This window comes from Talaromyces stipitatus, genomic scaffold, assembly GCF_000003125.1.
Source record: "Talaromyces stipitatus ATCC 10500 scf_1105507295527 genomic scaffold, whole genome shotgun sequence".
NCBI lineage: Eukaryota > Fungi > Ascomycota > Eurotiomycetes > Eurotiales > Trichocomaceae > Talaromyces > Talaromyces stipitatus.
The window spans coordinates 352,440-373,608 of record NW_002990114.1 but is presented as its reverse complement, the minus strand read 5'-3'; the positions used below and the strand labels follow the sequence as shown (position 1 = coordinate 373,608).

General features: G+C 46.1%; 8 protein-coding genes across 8 annotated transcripts; 4 read left to right on the top strand and 4 right to left on the bottom strand.

Annotated features, from left to right (window-relative positions):
* Positions 1-1,043: 1,043 nt before the first annotated feature.
* Positions 1,044-2,247, top strand: TSTA_081850 (uncharacterized protein; the record flags this gene model as incomplete). The annotated part of the gene is made up of 2 exons (XM_002477870.1): positions 1,044-1,617; positions 1,649-2,247. The coding sequence occupies 2 exons, from the start codon at positions 1,044-1,046 to the stop codon at positions 2,245-2,247; spliced, it is 1,173 nt and encodes a 390-aa protein (XP_002477915.1).
* A 1,641-nt stretch (positions 2,248-3,888) lies between these two features.
* On the top strand, positions 3,889-4,632 carry TSTA_081840 (uncharacterized protein; the record flags this gene model as incomplete). The annotated part of the gene is made up of 2 exons (XM_002477869.1): positions 3,889-4,128; positions 4,180-4,632. The coding sequence occupies 2 exons, from the start codon at positions 3,889-3,891 to the stop codon at positions 4,630-4,632; spliced, it is 693 nt and encodes a 230-aa protein (XP_002477914.1).
* Positions 4,633-4,647: 15 nt separating this feature from the next.
* Positions 4,648-5,505, bottom strand: TSTA_081830 (uncharacterized protein; the record flags this gene model as incomplete). Its single annotated transcript, XM_002477868.1, has 2 exons — positions 4,648-4,864; positions 4,931-5,505. The coding sequence occupies 2 exons, from the start codon at positions 5,503-5,505 to the stop codon at positions 4,648-4,650; spliced, it is 792 nt and encodes a 263-aa protein (XP_002477913.1).
* Positions 5,506-6,884: 1,379 nt separating this feature from the next.
* Positions 6,885-8,659, top strand: TSTA_081820 (zinc finger protein, putative; the record flags this gene model as incomplete). The annotated part of the gene is made up of 6 exons (XM_002477867.1): positions 6,885-6,986; positions 7,110-7,135; positions 7,244-7,378; positions 7,426-7,581; positions 7,636-8,040; positions 8,086-8,659. 6 exons carry the CDS (start codon positions 6,885-6,887, stop codon positions 8,657-8,659), a joined length of 1,398 nt encoding a protein of 465 aa, XP_002477912.1.
* A 569-nt stretch (positions 8,660-9,228) lies between these two features.
* TSTA_081810 (zinc finger protein, putative) lies at positions 9,229-12,025 on the top strand (the record flags this gene model as incomplete). The annotated part of the gene is made up of 6 exons (XM_002477866.1): positions 9,229-9,266; positions 9,314-10,006; positions 10,062-11,307; positions 11,370-11,561; positions 11,620-11,718; positions 11,786-12,025. 6 exons carry the CDS (start codon positions 9,229-9,231, stop codon positions 12,023-12,025), a joined length of 2,508 nt encoding a protein of 835 aa, XP_002477911.1.
* An 823-nt stretch (positions 12,026-12,848) lies between these two features.
* On the bottom strand, positions 12,849-15,247 carry TSTA_081800 (putative glutamine rich protein; the record flags this gene model as incomplete). Its single annotated transcript, XM_002477865.1, has 2 exons — positions 12,849-14,398; positions 14,449-15,247. 2 exons carry the CDS (start codon positions 15,245-15,247, stop codon positions 12,849-12,851), a joined length of 2,349 nt encoding a protein of 782 aa, XP_002477910.1.
* Positions 15,248-15,466: 219 nt separating this feature from the next.
* Positions 15,467-16,136, bottom strand: TSTA_081790 (uncharacterized protein; the record flags this gene model as incomplete). The annotated part of the gene is made up of 2 exons (XM_002477864.1): positions 15,467-15,716; positions 15,763-16,136. The coding sequence occupies 2 exons, from the start codon at positions 16,134-16,136 to the stop codon at positions 15,467-15,469; spliced, it is 624 nt and encodes a 207-aa protein (XP_002477909.1).
* A 4,470-nt stretch (positions 16,137-20,606) lies between these two features.
* Positions 20,607-20,985, bottom strand: TSTA_081780 (uncharacterized protein; the record flags this gene model as incomplete). Its single annotated transcript, XM_002477863.1, has 2 exons — positions 20,607-20,747; positions 20,797-20,985. The coding sequence occupies 2 exons, from the start codon at positions 20,983-20,985 to the stop codon at positions 20,607-20,609; spliced, it is 330 nt and encodes a 109-aa protein (XP_002477908.1).
* Between the last annotated feature and the right edge of the window lie 184 nt (positions 20,986-21,169).

The window sequence follows — 21,169 nt, the reverse complement described above, 5'->3', positions numbered from 1 at the left end:
TGAAAACCGTCATCAATGACAGTTTTCAGACCCTTCTGGTTAGCGTCTTGTGACTAGATTACGAGCCTGCATGAGTATCATCCTGTTGTCCGAGCGCTCCTTCGGTAAGATTAATTGCAATGCAGTCACATTTGTCCGATGCTAACAATTGTCTAGTACAAACGATACGGAAATCGGGGCGCGTTGTCGACGAGATAAAGCGACTAGGCGCTTAGTTGCATAAATGATAAAGGAAGGACATCTGACAAGGTTCTGGTTCAGGCTATTGGTAACAGGTCTTCTTCCTAAACCAATCAATGTGTACCACAGGTGTAGCTACATCGCACGTCAGTTGCAAAAATACGGAGAGGTACACCATGAGCTAGAATCTTGCTTGTTAGACAATGGCGGTGTCATGTTATCGCTGTAGCAAATCATACCCTTGGCTAGTATAGCCTCAGAACATCACTCATCTTATCCTGATCGAGCGCGCGCTACTATATCCGTGCGATAAGACGCACGGTCCTTTTCAACTAGATCAGCATGAGTACAATCTCCTTCACTCGTTAATTGAGCCAAGTGCTACGCATCAGTATCGTGACATACCAGTGGGTTACTAGCCGTAAAGCCTTGAATTCGAGCTGTGTCGCAAGATCTTCGTACTCTTGCCTGAGAATTCAGAGCTTGGTCGATGCTCTGAGATTAATCCGCATAGGTGGTGGAGAAAGATGGGTCCTGATATTTTCTGTAGCCGGTATAGGAATACATTCCGAAGCGATCAGAGTGAAAAGGGGATCAAAAGATTGGTACTTCGCCGGCAGTGTATCCTATTGGTTATGATTAAGACTATAGTCGGCGCCTAGAGCAAACGCCCGACTATCAGCTATGATGCATGCTTTAGTATGATACATAAAAATATATTATATGCTTCTTTCAGTTATAGACCAAATCCATTCGACGTACATATAACAAGCCAGCCTTGTTTGCATCTTGTCCTACTGTCACCGCAACTTAACAGACACAACGGCCTGGAACTGAATCTCTTCTCCCTGCATATTGCGAACATGAGTGTGGAACGTCCGGCCTCGCTAGATCAATTATTTCGCCACAATGCTTCAGAAAAACTGCCGCCTGAGGATCTAGATTTAGAGAAGCAGTGTACCGGACCTGAAGAAACGAAGCTGACCTGGTGGAAACAGATATGGAAAAGAATCCTTTCCCTGATTTTTAAAACCGAAGCGTTGGCGGCTCTGTCTAGAGCTGATAGCAACTTGTCATCAATGCCCAATACGAGAGTCCACTCAAATCGGCCAACTATCGAGACCGTAAGAGAGACAAAAGTGGTGAATCCAGTGGCAATCTATACAGCAGGTCTTACGCGAGCCAAACCTGAATCGCAGAGTATACCGACTTTCGAAGAGACGATCAGAGTCCGCTCAACCCCGCCTACGCCTCCGCCGACACCAGATACTCTCGACCCCTGTCAAGACGGTCTATTGAGTGACCGCGAACTGGATGATCTAATTTCATTTATTCAAAATGCAAGCCACATCTCTCCCGATGTCATTCTGATAGGTCGACTGCAAGAGAGAGACTCAACAACAATTCCACCATCTTTGTATCACCCGCACCCTGTCTGTGATTGGAGTGTAGAGAGATAATATATAAGTTGGATTCCCATCTATTCTTGTGAACATCCGTCTATTGATCACTACTCTATTCCGGTTTCAAGCGAAAGTCACAATGGATACACCAAAAGCATATGTCAGTTTCTTTCACTCTCCTATGCGTGCAGGGCTAAAACATACACAGTTTCTGAGGATTCCCCCCTACACCAAAGATGATTGTATTGCCGATGCGAAGCTGCGGCAAACAAACCCTAAGACCTGGGTTTCTGAAAATGTCACACGTGTCACATCCTGGCTACAAGAACATGAATTCGATTGTCACCCAGTAGCGCCACTAGGATGTGGCTGGTGTTGCCTTTTCGATCTCGACGAAGAGACCCTAACGAGGCTCAAGGAAGCAGGAACTTGCAAGCTCTTCGATATAAACGACACAAACTACCCGTCTCTCGAATACATGGAAGCTTTACGTGCACCAGAATTGGAATCAAAGGCTGTCTGGTTGATGGAGTTACGTGAGGCCTTATCGCTTTTCTACCTATACACCGAAGAAATCGATCTGAAGGTACTCATCTTTCAAGAGTATCTGATAGTCGAGACGAATGGTGTGATGGAAATGATGAAGCAAAGTCTACTGGAATAGGGGGGGGGGGTGGGGGTAGGTCGACCGGTTACGCGTTGAGAACTTGCATGCTAGTGTTCGTGTACCTAATATGATCGAAGAATTGGAACAGAGAATATACTTGATGGGCTACTCGCACGATCTCGGAACAGACATTATTATAATTACCGCAACTGCGTGGACAGTGTTGGTTTGTGCGCTAGTTGTATCTTGGACTCCAAATCATGATTATGCAATTTTTTTCCGGTCCCACACCTAATTTAATCATTGCTGGCATCATCCAAAGATTATTTAGTGATATAACAAACATCTATGACTGCTATTCAAGCAGCTGTTGTTTGCATCCATCAACGCAACAGATTCCCCTCGCATTTTGTCTGACACGCCGATGTGACTATAAATGACGACAGAGACGGATTCCCAGATACAAGTAGGTACTCTATAAGGACTGCAAGGGCTACTAGTAACTCCAATATAGACAATGATGATCCTGGTTCGCCGGATATTCCTGGATATCTTTGAGATTATGTTAAGCAATCCAGACCATCGCGAATTAGGGAAAAGCTTGATTCTGGAATATTGTTCTATATCAGCCTACCGGAATGATACAGTGGATGAGAGAGACTATTACGTGCTTTTGGGGAACGCTAGAGCTACGCTTGACGAAAGAGAATGGCGTTGGAGAACGGGATCTTAGATTTTCTTTCCTATGTCTTCGTTTAGCCGATGGCTGTGCCTCGAATCAAGCTACTAATGACCGATTCAATATCTCTCACTAGGCTAAAGTAGTTGGAATCAGACTATTAATTGACACTCTGGGATAAACGTCCGAATCGTCGTCACTGCGTATACCTGACCGACATATAAAAGAAATGTGTACGCCATGCATATATTGTGTTTGATGCAGCCCAAATTCAAATCCAGTGGTCCAAAGAATTCTTCTGCTACGACCATGCACTCTATTCAAGTCAAGACCGAATTCGAAGTGTCCACCCGCAATGGAAAGCTCAAAGGCCCACGCTACTCTGTCCGATGCAAAACGTGTATGTAAACATCAATCATCCAATCCATCTCTGCTGATGACTATCACAGTGAACGCCGCATACTACCGAAAGCGAAAGATTCTCTCATGCATCTGCACGATAGTCGACGCATTGACTCAAGGACGACCTGTCCATATGCACGCCTCTGATGTTGATGTCGAGAAAGCGATAGGGTCCCGGAAGGAAACGACCCGATGCAAATCTAGGCCCGTCCGGGTTGCTCTGCCGATTCTCTGCTGGTACATCCTGCTTGTTGTCTGTGGAATACGATTTCTCATGTACTACTGCTAGATCCCTCCAAAATCTAGAATATTCGTGTCATCATAGACCAACTTTGAAAATTCAGACCAAGATCCCAGCAGCGAATGCAAAGCTCTCTGTTGTATATCGAACCCAAATACAAAGGACTACACTCAATGTACTTGATATAAGTATGGGTTCGCTTTCCGCTCTTTGCTTACTTGTCTCACGCCAACAACTCGACAACCTTTTTCCGGGTGGTTATATCTACTGGAAAGGAAGACTCTACTCTGGTAGTTGGTAGTCGGGCATTAGCCTCATCCGATTGGTCACCCCGTATTGCCGCAAAGTGAAAGACCCACCACCTACCCCGCCCAGCATGGAGGCACAACAGGTCCGCCGTGATGACGAATGGCAATGGGAAGCGATGGACTCTCAAGGTTATGCAATTCTACATGCGAGCGAGGAGCCTTCGGAAGAGCTTCGCGAGTTTATTTTGACGGAGAGTGCGAAATTACCTCGTGAAGGGCCCGAGGACAGCCCTCTCTATTACATCCAACCACATTGGGACACAGAACTCTGGAAAGAAATACCAAATTACGTGCAAGCTGGAATCAATGTAAGGTTGTTTCGAGTGCAGCATACGTATGAATCACTAATAATTCGACAGCCCTTTCATCTCCATCTAAACCTGGACGGCCTAAAGCCACGTATAATGAAGGATCTTGTTCGGGTGGTAGGATGCCGGAAGACCGAAGCGAAAAGAGATGCATCAACGAATTACATGCTTGGACCTCCAAATTATCATATGCATGATAGCATGGTATTGATCCGACCAATCGCGCAGAATGTCACTTTTAAACCCATTGCCGGGTCTCACCGTGTGACTAAGTCGGAATTCGACAAGAGTGATCCCAAATCTACTCCAGTGAACGTGAGACGCATTCAAGCGCTTGAAGCAAGGACGACATTGTGGATGCAGTGGGCGGATTTGTCTGAATCGGATGGACTCCTTCTCGCGGTTGTGGTGTATGCTAATGGCCCCGCTGACAAACCGGATGAGGGCGAAGATTTTCCGGGTCGTGTTGACGAGGGTGATGTGGCGCCTTTCATGCGTTATTGAGTTCAATAGCTTGTTTTATATCTTCAGATCGTAGTCCTTTTGATAAATATGTAAATCGGAGCTGAGCCCGCACGCAGCCTTCGTGACTTCTGGGAATCGCCCGAACAATCCGAGAAGTTGAATCATTTGGTAGATATCTCGGGCTCTCATATCCAACAGTTCGCGAACGTCCAGAAACATAATGAGGGAAATACCGGGACAGTCTAGACCTCTTTCAATAGCTAGTAGTTTCCTACCGATGTTTAAAAAGTCCATGATCTGACTCCTACTTTTGACGCGACCACAACTTTCGACATACGCGTTGACATGTGTGTGACGTCGATCACTGCTCTCTGGTATCAAGGGGGCATCGGGAAAGAGCTGCACGTATCTCAAGGCGTGGCGTCGACTTATAATCACCAAACGGAAGCAATCCTCTGGGGACAAATTTCTGGACCCCAAAAGTGGTGCTCCATTATTCTGGGCCCGAGACAACTGGACTAGAGACCGAGTCCATATAGAGCTGTAAAAGTACAAGCGATACGCCAAATTTTCGGCCACGTTAGTCAAGTACGTGTGACATGGTAGATCTTCATTGGGAAGCAACGAATGCACGTAGGGTAGAACTCGAAATCGCGTGAAGATCGAATACTCCATCGTGGCTCGAAAAGGCATGAGCTCTTCGTCAGATGCCGTGTACAATGTCCGCAGACAGTCGTCCAGGACCGCTCCAGTTACGTTGATTGGCGAGATTGGAAACCATACTTGCGGCAGTAATTGCGCATCGAGACCTCGGACGCGATGGACCAGCAGAGAAATAGCGGCTTGTGATTTCCAAGCCAGCGCTATATCCACTTGCGCTAGGATTGAGAGGCTTTCTGACACGGTGCTCATGATGTACGAATCGGTTCACGTATGCTAACTTGAGAAATCGAGTGGGACGGTGTAATGTAATGTATTCATGTGTGTCTAGAGTAGAGAAAATAAGGCACAGGTGTGCCATACATTGTGCGCGCTAATTTAGTAAAGGGGATTCTTGGCAAATCCCTAATCGCTATCCAATGAGATCCGGAGAGTGGCTTATGCGCTGCAACCACCAGATCCGGGATAGCTGTAAAGTAATCCTGTCATAACGCAACTTTTCCTAGCAGGCAGACGCTTGGCATTTGACGTTACTCAGTGGAGCTTCGCTAGTGCGCACTGATCCCCTTTTCCAGCATTAGATGCTTGGCATTTTAACGTTACTCGTTGGAGAATTTCCAGCATTAGATGCTTGGCATTATCCACATTGCCGATTATCTCAGTGTGGGAACCTGCCATCATTGGACCAACTCGGAATGCTCGCTAAAACTACTGGCGATTCAACGAGAATGTCTCGGAGATACTGAGCCTATGCCTCTCAATAGAACCAGACGCTTTCTGGTGGTAAATGCTGTCCTGTGAACGGTCGGGGAACTTGTAAACGGAGGCCGGCTTCGAATAGTGAACGTGTTCCCTTACTTCTTTCGGTATGGATCTGGTTGAGGGTGCTTTAAAAAAAATGATCACCCACACGAACAGATACTTAACGATACTATAGAAATAGCGCGCCATCAAACCCACGACTTGCTGCTCGAGTCCGCAGCATTTTCCAGAAGAGGAACTTCGTGCCAGTATAGAGTTTTCTGGCAGAACCGATTCGGGAAGACGAGAGCTGTGTCACTTGGAAAACGGATGTAGAACAGCTGCGCCTCGCCTGTCAATCAGGCTTACCTAAATAGTACAGGTGGCGTTTCATTGAATGTCTCGTCTGGTGCCTAGTCTAGGTCCAATATTGCCTTTGCTGCAACGTAGCGCGTCAACATGCCTTTGGCAATGGTATAAAATAGCCCATGACGTGACTATGGAAGATAGGCAACTCCACCTTGATAAACCGCTAAGCAACGACTATTGAGTGGCGTGCCACCGCAGTCATGGGATGTTGCTGGAAGTCCGGGGCATGTTCCAAAAACGGAGACTCACACCGACTAGAAGATCTCCTGGCAGATCCTATTGGCTTGGGTAGAGATTATAAGCTTTGAAAAATAGACCTAGAACAGCCTGGATTCGCATCCGAATCAACCTTCGTATTTTGTGATACATTGTGTGAGAGCTAATCCCAGTGATTGGCGAGAGGCATGCAGGCGAGCATTCTCCACAGTGCGTATTATACATTGGCGGATATAAATGATCCAGCATGAAGCCTCGCAGCCTCGTACAACAGAATCATCCTCTACTCAGGGTTGTTGACCGCCATGTCGCACTCAGATCTGTTATTTGTCGACGACGAAGATGGATACCACTCGGATGGTTCGAACTTGACTGAAATTGCGGCTGAGATACGGGACAATGCCGAGGTATGAGCGCTGAAGAAAGGGCCTATATGATTTAGCTAATGAGATCTTAGTATTTGTATGTAAATACTGCATATATACACAATATGCCTGCTAATCAAAATAGCTCATCACATAAGCTGACAGAGCAAGACCGTGACCGTTTTGATGATGTAGGTGATCCTCCGTCTCGAGATAATTTCGTTCGCTAATGATTAGACATGGGAGAGGTGAACAACCCTGTACGGTCCTCCCACGAAGTTGCTAAATCAAACGTCTAGAGATCAGAAAGAACTAAAAAGCGCACTTCACCTGGGAGAATCACAAAGCGCACTTCACCTATGCAATCTCGACAGTCCTCACAATATCTTGGACATAGGCTGCGGAACCGGAGAATGGGCGATAGCAATTGCGGAGTAAGTTGAGGAGCATTTCTTGAAATTTTCCACTCATATGTCTATAGGAAGTATCCATCAGCACGCGTCATCGGACTCGAAATCAACGACGACCTCCTTCCGCCCTTGCTGCCACCAAATCTGACATTCTACCTGGGTGATCATCACACCGATTTGATTTTCGAGCGTCGCTTTGATTTGATCCACATTGGCCATTTGGATGGGTGAGCCCTGCAATTCTATCTAAATTCAAGTTGGCAAGCTGATCGTATTGTCAGCTGCGTTCGAGACTGGGATGCACTGTTCAGGGATATATTCCGTATTCTCAAACCGGGAGGCTATGTCGAATGCCTGGAGCAAAGTCTTACAATCGAATACGGAAAATATGAAGAGGAACGGAAGGACGCCTATCTCACTGGCTTCATCGCGGAACTTCTAACAGAGTCCCAAAATCGGGGTATGCCGCTTGATGTGGCGCCAAGGCTTTCAAGTCATCTGGAAAAAACTGGCTTTGCGATAGCGCGTCTGACGACGAGGAAGATTTTTTTTGGCGATCACGGGGGCCTTGAAAGACGTAGATTCAAGGCTTTTGCAGACAGACTGTTAGCTGGCGCTCCTGATGAGGTAATTGTGAAGGCTGCCCTTGCTGCGGGCCAGCTACAGGAAGATGACTATATGACACTGTAAGTCTTGAACGACCGGATTTCATGATACCAGCTAAGTTTCAGATATTGGGTGTCTGCGCAAAAACCAATACAAGAATTCGCACCGAAGGTGATGAAAGGATATTACTTCTCAGGATCACCAGCTATTGGCACGGATCCGCAGAGTACCGTTGATTCTAGGCTGGAGTCTATACATGCAAACCATCCTTTATATCCGAGTGCGAGCGACGAAAGCATCACTTCACATAATAAGCGCCTCTCAGTTCTTCTTCCTTCACCCAAGTCTGCGACAACTTTCCATGAATGTCCGTGGGAGCAGTGCGGGAAGGTAGATACGGCCCCTATCTTTCATGAAGAGGTTAATTTCACTAACATTGATCAGTCTTTTGAACGCAAGTACAACTTGCAACGACGCTACCGTATCCATATGAACGAGCGCCCATACCATTGCACGGTGCCTGGCTGCAATAAGCGCTTCACCCAGCGCAGTGCTCTAACAAGACACTCAAGGACTCATACCGGTGGGAAGCCCTACTACGGCTCTAAGCGATTCATCTTGCCTCGTCTGTCAACGAAAAGGGGGGGGGGGGGGAGGGGGATTTCAGCGAAGACGAAGACAGGCGACTGGTTGCTTTGAAGAACTGGAAAAGGCACTTCGTAGCTATGACTCCGATTGATGACAGATTATTGCAGAGCAAGTCGACAAAGGGTTCAGTGCAACAGACTGGCAACTAAAATCAAAGGAGTTATACGAATCGAAAAATTCGACGGAAATTGGTGCGATATGTAAATAAAATTAATACTTTCATTGCCTTCTAGCCATCACTCTACTTTCCCTATTATATTTTATTGTTTTTCTTTCCCGTTGCAACGCGACACAGTGTGTCTAATCTTGGATCTTGTAAATGGCTTCAAGCTAGGATACTACAACACTAGATTTGTCAAAATAGCAATTGCTTGTTTACACTGCGCCCGAGCGAATACTAGTCATGCACTGTGGTAAAACCAAGTGGGCCTTGCATCACGCAAGCTGAGAGTTATCATTACCGGAAAAGGCTGAATAGATTCCTGCAGGTGCAGTTGAGACTGTTGGCCATTTAATGAAGCCCCCTTCCCCCCTCTGCGGGAGTATTTCTTCTCCGGGAAGTACGACAATACAGCGTGGTGTAAACCAGGAAGTATCATACATCAGCCGTCCGGATCACGATGGAGGGAATCATCGCAGGATACAATGTATACATTGAGTACGTTATCTTCCCCTTTTTGATGGCTCTTTTTAAGACTAGTACAGGTGTCGAAAATGTGACGGTGATCGAGCTACCATCCTCCCATCGCTGAGCGTCGAACAGTATGAACAATTCGTGTTGTCCTCAGCTTCTGGGGCGCGACAATATCTGCTGCAACACATCGTTGATTACTCCACGCGAAGGTACGACGTCTTGCCACTGTGCGAACTGGCAGCCCTATGTCCATTCTATCTTCCCCGCGCTTTGGAGAATATACAGGAGACACCGCAAGATTTGACGCTCTGGCTTAAAGCAATACAGAACGGCAACTTAGACCGAAGGACCTACGCAACGCTGTTTCGGATTCTCCGTCTGTTATTGTCAGAGTCTGAGTCGTACAAGAACATATTGAACCTTCTTAACGTCCAGATGTCGATACTCCAATGTCACATCAGTCGCTTAGACTTTACTCTCCCACTGCTGGAGACAACGCGTATATTCACGGAGCATCTGATGGAAGGAGATCCATGGCATAATAGGATCAGAGATCTAAAAATGATCAATTCTCAATTCTCGACAATGGTCCCGTCTTTGGAGGAGTTTGAAAAATCATGTGTCATACTTCATGATGTTCAGAAGGTTATCCTCCTTGGCAACCGTTATCTTCCAGAATCATTCGGCACTGCTGATGAGGTTGTCGATGTGAACCTTGAGATTCCTACATCTCAGTTACAAGCTGCGCGTAACGTTTTAGTATGGTGAGCGGCAAATTCTTTCCACTGGATTTTGATTTCATGTCTGATTCAATCCTAGGATGGAGACACATGATGATTGGTTTCATCACCTCCAGCCATCACTTGCTATTCCCACAGATCTTGCAGAGTTTCAGACATATCTCGCTACTCCACATGCCCGCATACGTACTCAATACATCCTACGTCGGCTCAGTAATGAGGGATTTTATTCAAGGCAGTGGCTGCTGTTATTGTACACATTGGCTGCTCTATGCCCATTGTGGTTCCCTACAGCTGGTGCAGGAGGAGATCTTATTCTTCTCGTTCACGCTTTTCACATAAATGAAATGACTCCAACAAGTTTCAAAGTACTTCATCAAATACTAAGTATCGCCACTTTTCATAATCCGCCATCAAAGCTTGCAAAAGATCTACAAACCATCCAAAAGAGGTCACAGTGGACAGCTGGGGATTTTGAGGAATCCCTGGCATCGGCTATCTCTTACTTTCAAGACATGTTCCAATTGCAGAGCCAGTTTTATGGAATGGTGCCAATACTGGCTGTTAAGCACCAAGTCAAATCCGAGGAACCATTGCAGTCCATTGCTACGCTATTGCGAGCGTTAAAACATCGTCAAGAGTATCAGATCAGCAATCCTTCAGAGGGTCCACAACTTTTCTCAGAATCTCCAAGGACTCATTCTTTTCAGAGTCCTTCAGCCTCGATCCATAAAAGCATTTCTGGTACCAATTTTCTACCGGACTATATAGAGGGTGGTGCTTTCCCATCAACTCTAATGGGATACGAAGATCGTACTTGGATTAGCACACAAGACTCCAGAGTGGGGAAGTCTTACACCTTGCCGATACGGCATGGACGCAGCTATCCGGAGCATGATCATGATCAGGTTTCAAAGTCGGTGCCACCTTCGACAGAGACGCGACTCCTATGTCCCCCAGTTGCAGACATGATGCCGAAGGGCGTGCATTTCGATCCATACATGATCAGCGATCCTTCGAAGAACCCAGAATCTGTCCCTTTCATGAGACCTTCAGCCTCGACCTGTGAAAGTACCGTCGATACCGATTGCAGTCCTTTGGCATTTATCCTAACGACCGATTCACCAATAAATCCAGCAAGCGATCAGAAGAAGATACATGAAAAGGAAAATCTAAGGACTCACTCTTTTCAGATTCCTTCAGCCTCGACCCTTGAAAGCATATCCTCAACTTCCTCCGCTTCACATAATGAGCGCCTCTCAGTTCTTCCTTCACCCAAGTCTGCGACAACTTTCTATGAATGTTCATGGGAGCAGTGCGGGAAGGTAGATACGGCCCATATTCAACATTCTTTCGTGAAGAGGTTGTTTTCACTAACATTGACTAGTCTTTTGGACTCAAGGCCGACTTGGAACGACACTACCGTATCCATACGAACAAGCGCCCATATCATTGTACGGAACCTAACTGCAACAAGAGCTTCGCCCAGAAATGTTCTCTAACAGTTCACTTGAGAGTTCATACCGGTGAAAAGCCCTTTGTGTGTGACTATAAAGATTGCGGCAAGGCCTTCTCAGATGTGAGTATCAAGTTTTCAGTCTGACTAAGACTCGTGGTTACTGATCAACAGTCTAAAGTCATCAGGCTTGAGGCAGCATCGCCGCATACATGACCCTAAGCAAATAGCGGAACAACGGCTCTTGAGCCGCAGGTGGTTCTGTGATCAATGCGGGAAGGTAGATACAGCCAATATTCAACGTTTTCTTTTAATGAATACAGCATGTTCTCACCAATATTGACTAGTCACTTAGACATAAGTACGATCTCAACAGACACCGTCGTATCCATACGAATGACCGCCCACACCATTGCACGGAGCCTAACTGCAACAAACGCTTCATCCAGCGCAGTGCTCTAATACTTCACTTGAGGACTCATACGGGTGAAAGGCCCTTTTTGTGTGACTATGAAGGTTGTGGCAAGGACTTCCATAGCGTGAGCATCAACCGTCTGGTCCAGCTAAGTCGCGTGGTTGCTGATTAGTGGTCTAAAGTCGTCAAACTTGAACCGGCATTGTCTCATACATACCCGTAAATGTTTACAGTAAAGGCGCTTATATTGCAGAAGCCGTCCTTTCAAATATCACTGATCACTCGAATCGGATCAAAGCTAGGCCTCTACAAAACGATCATGAGGAATCAAATAAGCTACCTATCCCGTCTGGACGAATAACGAAAACTATTGCTAGACTTGAACAGTATGCTGATTCTGTCGATCTGAACCTAGGTAAACAGTCTTGTATTACCAATTTCTCAAACATGACTAACTCATATTTCTAGACAAACATATTGAATACTTGGAAACGAAACCTGTAAGACAGGAGAGGAAGTCGAATTGGACGAACAAGTAAACGCCGCGATCAGAGACTTGGGTATTGCATATCTTACTTCGTGTAATGGACGAGCTTGCGCTTGTACTACCTGTTGCCAACGACTTGGTGCCAGTATCGGTTCGGCGACACAGCCAGCAACTGACTGCGAATGCTATAAAACTGTATCCTACTTTAAGTTTCGTGCAGCAGCCGGTCACGAAGCACAACATCCGACGCCTGCTACCTCCCAAGTTAGTTTCGGGGTATTCTCATTTAATCAGCGACTCGGTGTCACAACCTGCGACAAATAAAAATCTCGCATTCTAGGACTAACAGAACAGAGGTGCTGTAAGCGACTATATACAATCTTTTCTCAAATTGACAAGCTAAACAGAAAAAGAAAACATATAATTGATGTTGGGTGCGTGCCAGATCAATCTAAAAGAACAGGAGCTCGAATCAACAACTTTCGTACCACAATCCATGGCTCTATCCTCAAATGTGCATACGTCGTACGAGCTGGGTAACCGCGGCGGTGAGCTTCTCCATTTCACGTCTCAATACAAGAAGACCATCTACGTCCTGTCGCAGCTTTGAAACTTCTTGACTGACAGAACTCTGTTGGATCATGAGTGATTGTTGAGAGGAGAGTGAACGTGGTGCTCCACTCTGCAGCAAGTGTGGGAAATCTTCCAGCTGCAGCCTGCTCTTCAACGTCTCAGACAGGCCATTATCCTCATCACCTCCCAGGCATCGGACAATATTCTTTTCAGCCGCGCTTGCACCAACCAGGAAGGTCAAGACAGACTTGGAGACGTGAAATTCCGACCCCTTGAGGGAAATACCTGCAACGGTGTACGGCAGCTTTGTCTCTCCATTTGCATTGACTCTGGTAGTATCCCACTGCGATACCGCGACATATGTCAAACCCCACGATTCACCGCGATGCAGTGCCGCTTTGATCTCAGCAATGTCACCGTAGGATGTTGTCGTAAACGGCACTCCAGCTTTTGAGGCGCCTTCCATGGCGAGTTTGCCACCGGCTTGCCCACTATCTACGATTCTACGGGATCCATCTTCGCTCTCCGTGACAAACCTGGCGCTGTAGGCCCCAATCTTTTGCATCGCAATGATCTTCTCGCCGGATGTTGTATAACCCGGTTTCACGGTACAATCGACGGTATGTGGCATGGACTTGATCACTGCTTTGCCGTTGCCAAGCTGTTTGACCTGAAGCGCTGACGTCGTATTTGGACTTCCCATGGGCTGACTGGGTGACCACGTCTGAGGCAGATCATTTGATGCCAAATAGCGATCCAAGTGAGCCTTGAGATTCGTGAACTGTTCGGCCATCGTCTGCTTAGAGAAGGCCTTCAAACCACAATAATGAGCCATGATATCCGCAACGTTGACGATATTAAGCCGATCCGGTCGCTCATGAGACTGGTTGAATGAAATCATTTGAGATTCGTAGTCCGCCTTCGTCTTCAGGATCTGTGTTACGATTTCATTGGAAATGTCGCTGGTGGAAAGGTTCTGCAAGGAGTGATCCCAATACTTCCTGAGGACAGTGGTGATCTGATCTTGCATTGACGTCCAGTACTGGCCGCGGTCAAGATCGTAGGAAAAATCCTCACGAGGAGGCTCATGTGTCCAGCCCATTGGATAGTGGCGTGCTTCACAAAGTTTCCACAACATGGAAGGGTCATGCGATTCTTTATGAAGTCTCCAACAATGTATGATCTGTTCGGGATAGATCATACCAAACTCCGGCTCGTTTCGGATCTTCGCATTTTGATCCTCGATCGATGTGTTGATCAAGTCAATTTCCCGATATGCGGCTCTCACGGTGTCCGTAAGATGCGGACTGTCCTTGTCCATGATTTGGCCATTTTCAAAAGCTTCATACAGTCTTGACAAATGCGGAGTTGCCTGGACATGAGCTTTCTCGTGATACTCCTCGAGGAAATCCATCGGTATATCGTCGGATTGGTTGAGACCCTTGAATTTCTCGCTGGGGTCTCGTTTCAATTCATCCTGGATAGCTAGGTGATTCAGTTAGGACTCAATTTTTAAACGACGGGCTCCGTCATACCAGTAAAAGCTGCGTGCGCTTGTCTCTTCATTTCAGGATTCTGGAATCTATCCGGATGGATCGCAGCGAGCAACTGTCTCGAACTGAGTAGTAGTCCCTTTGGCATCCATTGTCGAACCTTCTCAACAAGGTTCCCTAGGTGAGGCTGTGCAGAAGCAGTATCGGACAGTAATTTCAAGAGTCCTACGGTCTCTCTATGATACAGAAATTTTCTGTGATTTCCATCTCCCATGTCATCCGGGTCTTCGTCGCCAAAAGCATTGTCTTCAAAGCCATCCTCTTCAGTCTCATACATCTTCCAATCCTTCCGAGACTCGTCGCTAGCCCATCGAGTCGGGTCACAGTACGATTCAATGAGCTTGGTCAATTCTTCCGCGGACATACTCCCTACAGAGCCTAGAGTTTCTCTGGGGGCAGAGCCATTCTTGGTCGTCGGAGCTTTTGCTCGGGGAACACCTGAAGCGCTGCCGCGCAATGCAATTCCGGGAGAGGCCTGAATAGTATGAGGAACAACTGTCGGTGGTTCATCCGGCGTTGGCCCCGAGACAGTATGGGAGATAGGGCTAGCATCAGTACCTGAATTTTTGATCGCTGGGTACTCCAGAGACCTGCTGCCGGATACGTCGTTCGAGTCCGGCTGGGAGTATTTAGGCACACTCAACGTCATTTCTGAGGGAATGTTTTCAGACCCAGCGACACTGTCATCCTGAGCGCCAATCATCATCGCATCTGCACCACCCCCTGATTCCGGGACGACATCTGTCAGTACATGATCCGGTGTGTCCTTTGTCTTGTCCATTGTTGCTTGCTAGCTCCTTAACAGATGAATTTACACAATAGTTGTTTTATAAAAGAGCGCATGGGGAATTGCAGGCTTATATAGGTAATTCTCAAAGATACTGCCTACGTCTACCATTCAAACAGATCCTGGTGATGAAGAGACGGTTCAATCTGATTCTGGTCGATTCAGTTAGTACAACAACCTACACCGACGGATGGAATGGTTAACACCTCTCCGTCACGACTGTAACTCCAACTCCCTTCGCCACCGTAGGCGAGACTCCAGAATCATGTCTGCCTCATGCTCCTTTTTTATCTCGGCTAGCTTAAAAAAGTAAAAATATGCGGTCAAGGTTCCCGACACAACCATCACCGTAGCAGTGAGGATAACGGTCAAGAGTGCCATGATGGACCAGTCACCATCTTGCGCCGAGTAGATGTTGACCAACGTAGTCAGCAAACCGGCCAGTGCATTGAGAAGCGTGGGCCTGCCCTCATTATTAAGAGTCATGTCAGTGGGCGTGTTTCACTCACCGGAAGAGGTGGGAAAGCCAGATATCGTTGAATCTCCATCTCCACGCGAGCCATGACATTGCAGAGGCACCGGCGAAGAAACATATGCAGGCGATTGCGAGCAATGGAGGGTTCTGAATTGCCCGAACGACGGTAGCTGATGCCCCGCTGAACTCGTTTAACCGCTGAAGGGAGGTGAACGTGCCCGGAACGACGAGGTAACCGGCCAGCAATGTCCACTGAGAGACGGCCGCCATGCATGTGTGGCTGAATGGTATTCCTCGATCGTATTCAAGAAGCATGATCATGTATCGAGTTCGTATGGTGATATCGGTTGCCGCTCGTTGAGGTGGATCGATACGCCGAATCGGCGCTTCTAAATGAAAAGTCGTCATTTTCTTTGAGAGTCAAGACTATGTCTCAGTTCAACATGGCCTTTACGGATACAAAGCTCATTTATGTGCTACAGAGCTCATTGATAGTCTAGTTTCGGATTCTCCCGTCACGGACTGATTCGAGATACCACGCACCGGATCGGCGACACGATTTGGTACATAGATGGTCACATCCATGAGCACGTCGAATCGATGACACCTCTGTAAATATCAAAACGACTGCCAATCCACTGTGACAATTGGCAGGATTGGATGACTATACTTTATTGTCCGGCTCGATTCCAGTTCCATTAGAATCGACGTTAGCTGCCATCGTCCGAATTCACAATCGTACAAATAGTGTCTGGCAATGAGCTCTTGATTCGATCTATCTGGAATATATCTTATCAAAACACTGGTACTAAGTGAGGTAATTAAGGCCCATCTCCCTTAAACCTCCGCTACTGACGCAAGAACTAACTACTTTTCGGGAAGCACCAGAAAAACTACATAACCTGTGAGAGATTGTCTCACTCCATGCTCATCTAAGAATTGACCGTCAAGATTTGGACTTGCTGGTGCCCATTATGAGACTCTTTCATTCAATCCCTCTCTGGATCATGGCATGTTTGGCTTTTAGGTATATCGGCTTCCCATAACTAGTTCGAGCCTATTCTGAGCATTTGAAGCCATGCAGATCACCCCATAAGACGTGCAGCTTTGGGTCAGTTGTCACTCAAAGTAACTGGTTCGTCGTACGGCAACCCAAGTAGTTCTCTCCACGAGATACCGCACACGGTCTATGTTGCTACCAAATCCATCGTCTACAATCAGACGTCTCTGCTGTCTACTCCCTCGAGCTTACCGGTGGGAACTGCCAGTCCCATGTCAATCTCATTGCCCCAAGAAACCCCTCCAACCACATCCGGGAGCAACTCAGTGCCGCTCGCACTGGACAAGCTGTACTCCGTGATAGTGGTGGCCTTTGTTGCTTTCTTTCTATGAGCTCAATTCTGAGGGCGAATACGAAAAGAGGGGAGAATTACACAATGGGCAAGATCTTGTTACCCCTTTGCGCCATCAATCAACCACAGTGGGCGGGCTGGCACTTTATTTTCTTATCTTTTCTGTTTCCTGATCCACACCGAAAACCATTCACTCTTTATTTCAAGATCTTTCAGAAATTATACTCCTTTATCCTCTAGCACTTGTGCGAATCGAATTCGATCGTAGCAGTGGATTGCACTTTCACTCACTTCAGTTAAAGTTCACCATAATTGGTATAAGTACTTCAAAATGTATTAAATACCGGAAAAGAATTAAAAATTCTACTGCATTGTGATATACACTTGGTTGCAAAACTGGTGTGCGCTTTACTCACTTCAATTGTTTACACATGTTTCACCCTAACCTTCCAGGAAAGCCCCGGAGTAACAATAGGTATTCCAAAAGACCTTTGTCAATTTTATCTGTACATGTCACTTACCGCTAGGACTAAAATAGCATACGCTGCTGCAACCAAAGAAATTATGGAAGCAAACATAAGCCAGAACCCTTGCGAATAAAACACCAGTAGTATAGGACTACGACTATACTGTGACGGTGCCAATCTGCTTAGTTTGAGTACGCTATTCTAGCTAACTATCTCATACAAGAGCTGCTTGTCGACAGGTAATATTAAGCATAAAGGGGAAAAAGGAAGAAATGAAGTAAAGGTCTGGTTCTCGCTTCTCATGTAAATCTCTGTGCAAGGCGCCTTTCCCTATCCAGTTCTGACGTCTGATGTTGATATCACTTCCCAATACGGCGCGGATAGGGTTACACGGCTCCTAGCCCTATCCGTGAACTGAGACGGGAACGCAGAGCCATGCCCAGCCGTCACATATACAAGGCACGGTGGTGAAGCAAGTACGATAGCTTCAATCAACTACTACTCACATGTGATATACAATCATATTACTGCACTTACTCAAACTAAAATTTGGGCACAAGTCACAGATCAACTCGCTTTCCTGAGAGGTAGCTACATAGCGAAAGTCGTATTAGCTTGCCGCTGGCAGCTACTGAAAAGATTTTCGCGGCCTTTGCTACGCGTACGGAGGTTTTGGGTGGGGAGGGACGTAGGAAAAAGGGTTGGAAAGCCGGCTGTAAAGTAACATGGGTCAGTCCAATGGTCCACGAGTGTTGCAGTGCCACGAATTTGCTACCATGAACCCATTGCTATCTTTAGCTAATAGCTTTTCTGTAAGTTAATAGTTGTTCTCAAAATCACGAGTTGAGCCTTGTGGTATTTTAACTCAAGGGGTTTCTTTGCAAGTGCTTAATCGGCGAATCACAGGCTTTAGCGCCTATTCAAATTTTAGCAGTCAAATACTCGAGATGTAACTCGCTTTTATTCATAAGAAGGTCCACCGTAATGGCGGATTAGTGTGCCTCTTGCCGCTGCTTACTGCTACCTAGTGAAGGGTTGGCGGCGTGTTAAGTGGGGTGAAAAAGATCATGATTCGCGGTTTAATTACTTACCAAAAACGCGCTATCACACTTCAATTTATGGGCCCGTGCGTGGTCGATTTAAATCTGAATGGATCCGCGATTGAGACCCCTCTTGTTGGATGCGAGGGTGCAGTCGAGATCTGGATAGTTGACGTCACGTGATAACATCACGTGACTAAGGCTACACAAGGAATCCCTTACACGTCAGTGTCAGATATCTTGAACAAGAGACAGACAATTAGAAGAATATGACTTTACCAATTGGTTACTAAGCTATTTGTATGCACATGTGCAGAAGCGAACCCACACCTCTTTTAATTCAATAGCACATTGCCTTCCACGCAATTTATGACACCATTGATTCAACGGTAAGCGACCATATCCTTTCGATTACTATGCTAATAGAATCGTTATAGTAGCCTTTGAAGATGGACAGTTTTCTACAAACGCGCATTGACGAATTTTAAAAAAAAAAGCCAAACCTTTCAATGTCAGAATCTATGACGTTGGAGATGTTGAACGATGTAGTGAGATTACAACAACAAGGGGAATCTATGGAAGGTATAAAGTGCCGCATATCTGAGACGACAACTGCACTTGAAAAGCATCTCGAAGAAATCGATCGGAAAGTTACACTTCAATATTTGGCGAAACGGAAGGAAGATGTTGAATGCTGCTTGGACGCTGTGCGGGCTTTTCAAGCTAAAGCGAACTCTACGAATCTATCACTAAGTTTGCTATTATCATAGTTTAGCAATTTATACAGTCATAAAGAGGCTGATATATTTCAGACTGCGGAAAGTCTAGACAGTTGGGAAAATGTTGAGGTTAGCGTTCTTTCGAAGTGAGATAATATTCTACCGCAAAGCTTGGCCAAGCAGTTGATGCCTGACATGAAATTATAGGTAGAAAAGCATCAGCAAGGCGAAAAGGAGAAGTAGAGCGCAATCATTGGTATTCTATGCATGTGCATTAGTGTATCTCCATTGTTCTCGATCACGAGGATCTTAGTAATCTGTTGAAAAGTGCCTGGTCAATGACATCATCTCTAGTATGAAGTATATCAAATGTATCTATCAATCACTTCGAGCGTATTTTCCAATTCTTTCTCGAAAGAGTTGAGTGTATCGCTTATCAAGTATGTATTGGTATTGTTTCAAGACATCAGTTGTAATGAAGGCCGAAATTCTTAAAAGTATGTCAGGTAAAATCATCAACGTTTAGAAGCAAACATATATTATAGGTTCCAGGGGCTTGATACATATAGTAGAACGAGGCCTCCTTAAGCGGTTTTCAAGTATGGCGTAATCAGTTGGGTGTCTACGCAGGTAGCTTTGATGTAGGCCAAGATGTTGTAACTAATTACGATCTCGATATTAACCCAAGGTACCGGAAGATGGCCGTCTACCACAGGCACATTTGTAAATCAAGCATCCGGAAAATTCATCGACTTCAAAAAATGACAATAACTGTAGCGAATAGCATCCGCACAAGACCCAGTCTCCAAATCCAAGTGATATGACAAACATATGAGTTTCAAAGATGAGCCTGCAGACCAGAAGAACGACAAGACGAAGGAGGTTTAATTTGACTGCTCAAGGACTCGCCTGAATCGTGTTAAAGGAACCGTTTTCCCATGGTGAAGGAGGAACCGCACATCTCTGTAATTGAATTTGGTATGCATAAAAAGTCCACCAAAAAGGTTTTATTCAGAACCGGATGCCGAAGTATCGATTTAAATAACAGAAGATTATATCACACATTCGGAATGTAAGGAGGAAAACCGTTGCACCGCCGAGGAATTGAGGATATATCTGCGAAAAAACCATCGCAAGCAGGACCAATATCGTCTGGGTTTGTGACATGACAAAGGTGTGAATGGAGACAGGACAGAAAAGTAAAGGATGTGCAAAGACTGAATATGATAAATCCCCCGCCAAGAAACCACCGCAGAAGTCATTGAGCTCACATCAGCCGAGTCACAACGTATCAGAAATATCACCACAATCGCCGGAGTCGAGGTGGTTCAGGAAGTTGAATCTCGTCCTGCTCAAGTGGAAAAGCCTCGGCCTCCTTGTCCCGTAGGTACTGTCCAAGTGATTCTAGGTTGTAGCGATGGATAGGGCGATCTTCCGTTTCCTGAGAGCGTGTCAACTGAAGTCCACGATCCGGTTGGTAGCAAACATACCTCCATTTCGTCTTCAGACGGCCAGTGGGCGTCATCGGTGGAATCGATGATGATAGTCTCCAGAGCATGCATGAACCTAACATGCACTTCCACATCGCAGAAAGTGGAAAGCTCCCAGATTTTCTTCAGTAAGGTTTGTTTTCTTTTCAGATACTTCGTCCTTTCGCGGGACGGTTCGGTGCCAGCCATCGTATACGATTGAATCTCAATGCGCAATTCAAATTCAATAAATTATGTTCTAGCGAGGTAGTTCTGTTGGTTTTTCAAGTGCAGGATATCAGTCTGGAGGGGTAGAGGGGAAGCAATGATATTACTCAAATGACGTAAAACAGGACCGTTTGAAGTAGGTCCAACACTCCGCGTACTCTTTACG